The 11504-nt window shown below is 46.6% G+C and overlaps 1 protein-coding gene across 1 annotated transcript; it reads right to left on the reverse strand.

The window, feature by feature from the left end:
- Positions 1–840: 840 nt before the first annotated feature.
- On the reverse strand, positions 841–11389 carry PSMC2 (proteasome 26S subunit, ATPase 2). Its single transcript, XM_064142529.1, has 12 exons — positions 11245–11389; positions 7770–7807; positions 6450–6531; positions 5368–5467; positions 4953–5084; positions 4288–4360; positions 4054–4149; positions 3642–3806; positions 2711–2798; positions 1798–2000; positions 1198–1294; positions 841–1103 (listed from the first exon to the last, which is right to left on the reverse strand). The coding sequence occupies exons 1-12, from the start codon at positions 11312–11314 to the stop codon at positions 946–948; spliced, it is 1302 nt and encodes a 433-aa protein (XP_063998599.1). The 5' UTR covers positions 11315–11389; the 3' UTR covers positions 841–945.
- Positions 11390–11504: the final 115 nt, after the last annotated feature.

Raw genomic sequence — 11504 nt, forward strand, 5'->3', positions numbered from 1 at the left:
AGCTGTAGCAAAATGTGACCTGATAAATCCTTTCTCAACTACAAAGCAGTTCCCAAAAGCAGTCTTACACACTTTTTGTTTTTCTTCACCCCAAAACTTTAATGCAACACTTGACAAAAAGCTCCTGCATCCAGCCCTAAAGGAACATGCTAGAGCATGATGAAGATCAACTGTCACATACTGCCAACAAGCACCAGCTACTGCCCACTCACCAGAGCATCCAGGACCCTACTGAGGCCATCCTACTAGCACCTTAGTCAAGTGACATGATGTATCAAAGAGCTCACTAGCAGACTAAAAAAAAAAATGAATCTTTTTCAGAGCAGGAACAGGAATAAAGGAATCTCCCTTCTGTTAACACTTAGAAATTACACTTCTTCCTCCTTGACTTACTATTTGCTAGGAAAAGCGATGAAGAAAACCACCAAGAAAAATAAACAGCAAAACCCCAAAACTCAAACCATCTGCCCAGGGAGAGAAAAAATACCCCTTCAGGTCTGTCCCAGGCTGGGCAGTGGCGCAGACTGCCAAGTGCCTGAGCAGAGCTGGACCTGCCTTTTTCTCGGGTCCTGCCTGTGCAGTTCACATGTTTCCCTGGGGCACAGCCACCTCAGTGCTGAGCCTGACACATGCAATCATGAACTCACATCACTGCAGTCCCTTGAGGATCTTTCAGCAGTTTTGGGACATAAAGGGTGACTAAGGATCTAAACTCTGGGGTTCTAACATTGTCCAGGTACCTGATTTCAAAAGCTCTCACTGCTTTAGGCTGTGTTGCTGCAATGTCACTGAGGTTCCTTCCCTCCAGCAGCAACACTCCATTAGCACAGAACACATACCTAACCAGCTGGAATCCTCCGTTTATTTCTAGCTTCCAAGAACAAGACAGGAATTGCCACACTTGGCTTTCTGTTTCACAACAGAACAGGAAAAGCACTGCAGGTGTTAGTTGTAGGTCATGTAGCGGGGGGTGGCACTGAACTTTGCATAGGACTTGATGACCTTGTTGACTGCCTCCAGGAAGTCTTTCTCTGTCGCGATTTTCCGCCGAGCCCGGATCGCGAACATGCCTGCCTCCGTGCAAACGCTGCGGATCTCAGCACCTGTGCCAAGGAGGGGAAACCACATCAGCACAGGCCACCAGCAGAGGTGAAGCAGCCACAAGATTGTTAAAGACAATAAATCAAGTTCAGTCACCTGTGCTGTTCGGGCACAGCCTGGCCAGCAGCTCAAACCTGATGTCTCTCTCAACACTCATTGAGCGAGCGTGGATCTTGAATATGTGAGTTCGGCCCTGGAAAAAGAAGGGAGGACACAAGTGTGGGTGCTGGTAAAGAGATGCCAATTCTCGAGGTGCAGCAGCCCACAGCCAGAGCATGGGCAGATGAAAAATACATCTTTCATTTGATACCAAACTATAGCTTCTTGTGCCTGGACTAGCATGGCTAGGTGTCCATGATATTAAGAGAGTAACTTTTAAAAAAGCCTTAATGGTAGAAGAGCCTCAAGAAATCAGAGAGCCAAACAAGACACATTTCAGCTCAAGAGCTAAATCACAGATCTGGTTGAAGGATTCTTTATCTGTTGAGTCAGGAGCATATGGTGAATGCAACTATTCACCAAGGCTCTTGGAATCTGTGCAGTGTCAGAAAACCTTTTGGTGCACCTTTAATCCCTCCACTTCCATGTTTTCATGAGTGCTGCTCATATGAGTCCCCACAGCCTGCCCCAGGTAATGATGCTGTCACCAAAGCACACCCTGGTATCAGAATGCACTGCCAAAGGAAGCTTTCTCACCTCGAGGTCAGGCAAGCTGAACTCTATCTTCCTATCCAGCCTGCCAGGCCTCATCAGGGCTGGGTCCAGAGTATCTGGTCTGTTCGTGGCCATAAGCACTTTGATGTTGCCTCGGGGGTCAAACCCATCCAGCTGGTTGATCAGCTCCAGCATAGTGCGTTGCACTTCATTGTCACCCCCAGCCCCATCATCAAAGCGAGCACCTAGACAGGAGGCACAAAAAGAAAGGGACCTTCAGGGCACGAAGGAGGTGTCACAGTGCCTGCATAGAAGACACCTGGAAAACTATGAATTCCACAGAAATATTTGTGATGAGCTTAAAGGATCCTGAGGGGGCTGTTTGAAAATAATCTCCTTCAAAGAAAGAGCTAACTGGTGTTAGCTGTCAGTCAGAGCATCCTTAGGATGAAAGGGTCTTTCTCTCTGCCTAACCACTGGCCAAACTGCTGGAGCTGAGAAATGCAGTCTGGTTGGTTGGTGTGCCCTGCCTCGTCTGCATAAAGAATGCTGTACTTTCAAAAGCCTTAAGTAATCTATCTTAAATATATTTAACACATACTCCACTGCCTTTGTGGAAAAAACATCAGAAATAAACAATTCAGGTAGTAATAAAGCTTTAGTTTGTAGTGCAGGAGCTGAAGTGGGGGTAAACTAGCAGTAGTTTCTGCAAAAACAATGCAGAGACTCTTCAGTAAAGCTCAAATATCTGCAGGTTCCAAAGGTGAAAGATGTCCAAGCTATCTAAACCACTTCTTGACAGCCACCCCTGCACAAGGCATATTGGCAGTAGTTAGTAAACAGGTATTTACAAGCACATGTCTTGATGTGAAGCAACACAGACAAACAATCACAACATGAATAGGAAAGCTGAAAGATTTCCTGTGAGACTAGAGCTACAGACAGTACAAAATACCTCCAATGGCATCAATCTCATCAAAGAATATCAGACAAGCTTTCTTAGTTCTGGCCATCTCAAAGAGTTCACGAACCATTCGAGCCCCCTGAAAGCAAAAACACCAAATCATCAAGATTGTGTTAAAGATTCAAGGGTCTGAAGGATAACTACCAAAATTAAACTTCTTGTATTTCCAAGCACTTTAAAGTTTCCTACCATAAAACCCTTTATCTGCACATACAGGGTCTGGAGAACAGATCTGGGGAGGACCAGCTGAGGGAACTGGGATTGTTTAGTTTGGAAGAGGCGGCTGAGGGAAGACCTCACTGCTCTCTACAACTACCTGGAAGTAGTGCTGGTCTCTTCTCCCTACTATTAGGAGATAGAACAAGAGGAAGTGGCCTCAAGTTGTATCAGGGGAGGTTTAGGTTGGAGGTTAGGAAAAATTTCTTTGCTGAAGGAGTGGCCAGGGATTGGAACAGGCTGCCCAGGGAGGTGGTGGAGTCACTACCCCTGGAGGTGTTCAAGAAATGTGTGGATGTGGCACCTGTTTAACAGCCATACTGGTGTTGGGTTATGGCTAGACTGGATCAGAATAGAGTGTTTTTCCAACCCAAATAGTTGTATCATTCTGTACAGCAGAATATTAACAAACCTTAAAGCCATTTACAACAAAGGCAAACAACTACTCTCAAATTCAGAACTACAGATCAAGTAACTGGCAGAGTTGGGAAAGGAATCTCAACTTAGATTAAACTCCACCCTGCAAAATCCCTTTTGTCAGTTACCACGCTTCAGGTCTTAGAACTGCTTGCCTGATCTGCAGGGATTTGTCCAGTAGTTCCTCCCCACTCCTACCTCCAACAAGTACACTCACTCATAATACACACTATAGTACCTGATCTCCACAACTAGGGATCTGCAAATTCCACCAGGTGTTTACTCTCACCTCTCCCACGTACTTCTGCACCAGCTCAGATCCAATGACTCTGATGAAGCAGGCATCAGTCCTGTTGGCAACAGCACGGGCACAAAGCGTTTTGCCCGTCCCAGGTGGCCCAAACAGAAGCACTCCTTTGGGAGGCTCGATGCCAAGGTTAACAAACCTCTCAGGCTGTAATGATGGGAAGCAGAAGGCAAGGTCAGACACATAGTAAAGATGACATGCATCACAGAGTATATGTAAATTAAGACAATCACCAATGAAGGGCAGTACAGAGCAGACTAGCCTGGATTTCACTTGTTAAGCCACTTGTCCTTGTTCACACCCAGCTAAATGATCTTCTCTTGCCTTTTCCAATGTTAACAGATGACCAGAATAATTTTTACATAGTCAAAGTTTCAATCTGGAGGTTACTTACATGAAGCAGAGGGGTTTCAACCACCTCCCTCAGCTTTTCAATCTGCTCTTTACAGCCACCAACATCACTGTAAGTGACATCTGGTTTTTCTTCTACCTGCATAACAAGAAGTTGAGCGAGCAGTCAACAGTTTGATGCTGCATATCACTCTTCAACAGCCCAGAACAAAACCCAGTCAAAGCAACCAAAATGACAAGACAAACCAATATAGTATTAAACAAAGGCAGTTCTCACTTGCATCATGGTGACTGTGGGATCAATCTTTGGAGGCAAGGGGATATGGATTTGATACTTGTTTCTGTCCACCCTGGTGAGAAAGCATAAAAGACTATTATTCTAACACTGGTTAATTAAACTGTCATGTAAAATTAAACTGTCATATAAAATTAGGAGCTGAATTCTTAAACTGTTCTTTTCTGTAGCATCAAGACAGCCCTGCCCTTAAAGCTAACAGTCAGATGGGCTAGAAACTGGAATTCTTTCTGCAAAGAAGTTTAAAGTTTCAAATAATATTAAGACTGAAGCATTCTGAAAGCTAGGCTCCAAAATACCACACAGGGCAAAGTGGAAAAATATTGACTGTAAAAGTAACAGGCTTCACCTCCTGGGTGAACATGTCCTGCAGCTGCCCTGTATGCAACTATGCAGACACCACAGAGGAAACAGGCTATGAAGGCTGCTGGAAACTGGGCCCCAACTGACACGTTTTAGTCCATGACACAGAGTTCTCATCAAAATGACATCAAAATCTCAAGATTCTAGCACACCATGCAGGTGAGTTACTGTCTCCAAGCAAACAGTGTTAGCATCCCAACCACTGCAAAATGATGACCTGTGCAACTAAAGGATCAGATGAGAAAGTTCCAGAAAAACTCAAGAATAAAAGAGATTCTGCTTACCCAACTCTCATGCCTTCTTCTATGTCAGTAGGTGCCACTTGGTCACTGAGATCCACAACAAATTTGGCAAACTGCTTGACATTGATGATGTACTTGGGATCCTCAGAGTCTGCATTGATTATCTTTGTACACCTAATACAGACCACACAATTAACACCAGCAGGCAAGCCAAGCAGCTTGCTGTTTGTGTGAGCATCAATAGGAGAGTCCTGTCTTCCAGACACACAAGAGATACTCTGGTTCCATTTCTACAGCATCAGCTGACAGTTACAGAATAGGTACAGGCATGAAGGAGGTCATGCAGTATCAAGCACGACACAGCTCCTTGCTGATACAGTGGTGAAAACACTTCCAATATGAACAACAAAAGCTGTCAACCACATTTGAAACAAAACCCAGAGAACAGTGCACCTACCTGGCAACCTGTAATGGCTGCTCACTCTGCAGAGTCTGCTTATCTGCAGCCAGATCCCAGAGAGCAGGAGGAGCCAGGCCAGTGTCAGATTCCTTGATTCCTAGGTACAACACAGACAACTTGGCAACCCTTCCCACACCAAAAACCTTAGGCAAAAGCATGCAGGAAGCTTTTTGAGAAATCTCTTTGACAAAATTCCTGAAAAACAAACTTCCTAAAGAAATGAGGCCTACATGACTACACCAGATAAGCATGCAAATCCCATCGGGCCCACCCTCTAGCACAATTTTGCAGTGTTGGGATGACTACAACCAAGCTTGACAGAGATCTCCCAAAGGTTCAGCAAAGGAATGAAATTCTGCAAGTGTTTCACTGAGGGAAAGCTTTAGTGCAAGTTAGCAGAAGCTAAAGGAATTCATGCTGATGGAAAACTTTACAAAACCTCCAAAACATGGCTATAAAAGGTACCATCTCCATGGTGTGTTTGAAAGAACCAAGGAGTTTACTGGAAAAGGGAAACTGCAGTCTTCCAGAAAACTGAGGGCCACTAGAGGGTTAGTAACAGAGCAGCAAAAACACATCAGTGAAACAAGAAAAAAATAGGGAACAAATTCATTGTTTAGTGTAACTGCCATTGCTGACCATCTAATTTCAAATGCTGCCTGCTCTGATCCATGTTTGTTCATTGTCCAAGGTGTGCTGCCACTCCTTAATGCTGGGTTTAGCAGACTGTGGAAATTCACTCACTATTCAAATGCAGCATCAAGCAAATCACAGTAAATGACCCAGTTGCAGAAAGGGGCATTTGTTTCATGCTATCATAACACAGAAAAATTAGGAGTTTTCACTAAAATTGTGTTAAAGGACACAATTACATCACCACGTGGACAGATTATCCCTGTCCAATCAAAAAGACCATCACCTATAGAACAAAATTCCCACATGACCAAGCAAAGAAGCATAACCTTTTGAGAAAAATAACAATAAACCAGGGCAGCAGTTGTTTACAATCAGCTTCCTCACACACTTGCTTTGGTAAATGTGGGTGCTCTATTGAAAGCTGTCTTAAGAAAGAAAGGTACCAGTAAGCTCATTGATCTTCTTAAGCAGCTGCTGAATGTCATCTTCTACTTGCTTGATCTGCCTGGAGTATGTGCTCTGGCCCTGGAGAAGGAATACCATGTAGATTTCAGAACTGAGAGTATTTTATATGTAGGATAGAATGGCAATAGCTGCTGAGCACCAAGATGTTCCATAGACTCTCCTGGTGAAACAGCCAGCTATTGATGGCAGTCAAGAGATGCTATTCGGCTCCAGTAACATCACTGCTGTTTGCTAAACCAGAGTGCAGCTGCACAACTGACCACTTGTGTAAGGGATTTTTGTTCACATTTCTACACTTAGAGGATTTACACTTCTGTTAGTCGTTCATTCTTAATTTTTTTACACTGTTGTTGTTGTTCCAAACTTAAAAAAAACCCAACACAGTAAGAATTACAGAGAAATAATTCTGTAGATATTATCAACATCAACCAGTACAACCCTCTTGCTAAAGCAGATTCACCTACAGAAGGCTGCCCAGGACAGCATCCAGGCAGGTTTTGAGTATCACCAGAGGAGGAGAATCCACAATCTCAACTAGAAGTTAGATTCTTGCTTGTGATAAAACGCTCTACTACCTTTCCCCATCTAACACAGGCAGATCTGGAGCTGGATTTCCTTTACAAGATCCCTTTCATAGTAAGCTGGCAACAAAAAAAAGCAGCCACAGTGGGCACAAGCTGTATTCCAGAGCTTCATAAAGGAGTCTCAGGATCAACAGAAATTCAAACTTCTGCCAAACATTCAAACTTCTGCCAAACATTGAAATCTGGACATGCACTGAGCTACAAGTGCCACTTTTCAAGAGCTCTTTTACAGGCCCACTGTACTTTGGTTGTGTTTTAAGCCTTACTGCTCATGAAAAATGCCTCCCCAGATTACATTCTTTTTGACAAGGTCTGTCATTAATAGTCCCATTAAATGATAGCTAAAAGCAAATCATTTTGATGGGAGAAGAGGTCTTAAAGTTACTGCTCTTTATAAAGCCCTAGATGTCAGACCACTATGACAAATCAGTTACAAGCACACGGGAAATTAATTAAAAAACATAACCAACCAACCCCCAACCTTCATTACTTTAACATCAACAAACCCACAGGACTACTTTTATGGTTGTGAGTTGGGTTTTGGGGCTTTCTTGTTGGAAGATGGAAAGGGATGAAGTGTTTTGTGAAAGGAGGAATGTGTCAGAAGCAGATTTACTAGCTACTCACTAATTCCACATTCCTCCACTCTTGCATGCAGTTCCTACCAGGACTTGTCTTTTCCTTTTAACACTCTTTTGTATGTGTGCTACTTACATAGGTTTTCAGCAGGGCAATGTCTCCTTCATCCAGAGCTGAAATAAGACAGGAGAGACTTAGCTTCCAGTTGCAAACCCAAAACCAGCAGTACAAATTCTGCTGCTTCTAAAAGATGAAAACATGTACTTCAAAGGGATTCTTTCAAGTTTCAACTGCACCAATGTGAATAAAAAAGTATTAGACATCTAAGCTGCTCACTTCAGGCCATAAATCTGTACCACTCAGCTCAGAACAAGCAAGCTACTTAACCCCTGCCTCACAGTGTTGCTTAACAACCTATGACTGTACATAGAAGGAACTGAAGATGTCAAAACTTCACCTTTTTAACCTTTTGTTTCTTAATGTTTAAGAAAGCATCCATCAAAAAACTGCCACCAGTGATATCTCTCTTCCAGAATGCCCAGTGTGAGCACGGAACAGTAACCAAACCCAAGCTTATCTCGGTAACAAAAACCTACCATAAACTACTAAAGCAGTCTGGAATTGGTAATTAATACAATGCTGAGTTTTAATATTGTAAACCAGGGAACATCAGAGTGGTCATACTAGAAGAGAAAAAATCTTAAGCTTCAGAATTCCCCCATGGAAACAAGCAGCATCAGCTGTTAAATGCACCAGCTTTTGCAGGGTCCTGCAAGACGAGGGGATTGAGTCCAGCATCAGTAAGTTTGCAGATGACACCAAGCTAGGAGCAGGTGTTGATCTGTTGGAAGGTAGGAGAGCCCTGCAGAGGGACTGTGACAGGCTGGATGGGTGGGCAGAGGCCAATGGGATGAGATTTAACAAGGCCAAGGGCAGGGTTCTGCAATTTGGCCACAACAACCCCAAGCAGCGCTATAGGCTGGGGACTGAGTGGCTGGAGAGCAGCCAGGAGGAAAGGGACCTGGGGGTACTGATAGATAGTAAGCTGAAGATGAGCCAGCAGTGTGCCCAGGTGGCCAAGAGAGCCAATGGCATCCTGGCCTGCATCAGGAACAGTGTGGCCAGTAGGACAAGGGAGGTTATTCTTCCCCTGTACTCAGCACTGGTCAGGCCACACCTTGAGTACTGTGTCCAGTTCTGGGCCCCTCAATTCAAGAAAGATGTTGAGGTGCTGGAACATGTCCAGAGAAGGGCAACAAAGCTGGTGAGGGGCCTGGAGCACAAATCCTATGAGGAGAGGTTGAGGGAGCTGGGCCTGTTTAGCCTGGAGAAGAGGAGGCTCAGGGGTGATCTTATTACTGTCTACAACTACCTGACGCGACATTGTAGCCAGGTGGGGGTTGGCCTCTTCTCCCAGGCAACCAGCAATAGAACAAGGGGACACAGTCTCAAGTTGTGCCAGGGTAGGTATAGGCTGGATGTTAGGAAGAAGTTCTTCACAGAGAGAGTGACTGGCATTGGAATGGGCTGCCCAGGGAGGTGGTGGAGGCACCGTCCCTGGGGGTCTTCAAGAAAAGACTGGATGGGGCATTTAGTGCCATGGTCTAGTTGACTGGCTAGGGCTGGGGGATAGGTTGGACTGGATGATCTTGGAGGTCTCTTCCAACCTGGTTGATTCTATGATTCTAAGACTGCTCCAGAGAACTCAGTTAACTAAGAGAAATCTGTCATCCACTATTTACTTTCATACCACTTGGCAGACTTTTAACATTCCTTCTCCCAGAAGCTACCTCTTTGCCCAACCAAATGTCATCTTCACCTTAAGCATCCCTGGCCCTGTTTTCCCACTTTCCTAATACCACTGCATCTTTTTATGGTAGACAGAGTCCAAATCCCCACACACCACTGAAGATCTGGCTGCAGCATGTACTATACAGTACTGTGAGAGGATTTTCTTTGTGTTGATCTTTACTTTTTTCCTGACTATTTGTCCTTGACTGTTTTTTTAAGTCTACGAAACACTACGTTGCTAAACTTTATGTCTTTGAATGAGAACAGTTCAACTGGCATCACTGATTGCATACAGTGTTGGTTTTGTCTCCAGATGCATTGTTTAGTAAAGTCTAACATAAAATTACAATGCCAGAGAAATTCAAACATGAAGAGCAACCGCCACGCCATGCCAACACTACCAGAAAACTCTGCCACCTCACTCTCTCCTGCTTCCACTGAATTCCTAGTGAAAGGAGCAATTGATTGATACCCGCCTGAACATGAGCCAGCAGTGTGCCCAGGTGGCCAAGAGAGCCAGTGGCATCCTGGCCTGCATCAGGAATGGTGTGGTCAGCAGGAGCAGGGAGGTCATTCTGCCCCTGTACTCTGCACTGGTTAGACCACACCTTGAGTACTGTGTTCAATTCTGGGCCCCCCAGTTTAGGAGGGACATTGAGATGCTTGAGCGTGTCCAGAGAAGGGCGACGAGGCTGGTGAGAGGCCTCGAGCACAGCCCTACGAGGAGAGGCTGAGGGAGCTGGGATTGGTTAGCCTGGAGAAGAGGAGGCTCAGGGGTGACCTTATTGCTGTCTGCAACTACCTGAGGGGTGGTTGTGGCCAGGAGGAGGTTGCTCTCTTCTCTCAGGTGGCCAGCGCCAGAACGAGAGGACACAGCCTCAGGCTGCGCCAGGGGAGATTTAGGCTGGAGGTGAGGAGAAAGTTCTTCACTGAGAGAGTCATTGGGCACTGGAATGGGCTGCCCGGGGAGGTGGTGGAGTCGCCGTCCCTGGAGCTGTTAAGGCAGGATTGGACGTGGCACCTGGTGCCATGGTCTGGCCTTGAGCTCTGTGGTAAAGGGTTGGACTTGATGATCTGTGAGGTCTCTTCCAACCCTGATGATACTGTGATACTGTGATAATACAACTGGAAGGTTTGGCAGCCAGCCACTGGACTCCACCAACGAAAAAAAAAGGAAGTATTGTGCTTTAGTAAGCTGGTCTTTTAATTAATCATTAACCATAAGAGGCCTTTTGTCTTAGGAAGAGTAAATCAGACTTCTCTTAGGAGTTAGGAACTGTAGCGAGCTTTGGTTCCACCGTACCCCGCGGACTGCGGCCGCAGACGACAGCGGCCGCCCCACGGCGCCGGGAAGACACTCCCCATAACCGCCCCGCACAGTGTCGGCTATACAGCCCCCGAGCAATCGATCCTTCGCCGGGCTGCCTAAGTATTTGCCTTGAACAGGCTACGACTTCGTGGACCTGATTTCCCCCAGTTTTCCACAGAATCTTGGGAAAAAAGCAGCCTGCTGTTTAACACCGCTGCCTCTGGGAGAGCGCCGCTCCGGCAGGGCCCGGCTCCGGGCCGGGGGAGCCGCGCAGAAAGCACACTGCAAAATCTTATTTTCTCCCCATCCGAGCCCCTTCAGCCCCGCCGCCCCCGGCAGCGGCACGGCAGCGGCACGGCCGCCCCTGCCCTGACGACCCGCAGCCGGCCGCAGCCGGGACGATCGCGCTGCCACCCACACCGCCCACTGCTGCGTCAACGGCCGGTGGCCATGGGCAGGCGGCAGAGCAGGACCGGGCCAGGACGAGCCCCCGCCCGCAGCGCCTCTCACCACGAATGGGTTTATCCTCCTTCTCCTCTTCCTTGGTCTTCCTCTGGTCGGCGCCCAGGTAGTCCGGCATCTCGGCAGCCCCTGCCCGCGGCCCTCGCTGCCCCGGATGCGTTACGCAGCACCGCCCGCACTTCCGCCCGAGCCGGGGGGACACCAAAGGAGGGTGCACCGACTCCTGTGCGCCGCCAGCGCTCGGCAGCGGCATCTTCTTCCCCCCGGCTTTGCTGCCTCCGCCATAGCGTTCCGCCTGCCTAGAGGCG

This window comes from Pogoniulus pusillus, chromosome 4 (assembly GCF_015220805.1).
Source record: "Pogoniulus pusillus isolate bPogPus1 chromosome 4, bPogPus1.pri, whole genome shotgun sequence".
Taxonomy (NCBI): Eukaryota; Metazoa; Chordata; class Aves; order Piciformes; family Lybiidae; genus Pogoniulus; species Pogoniulus pusillus.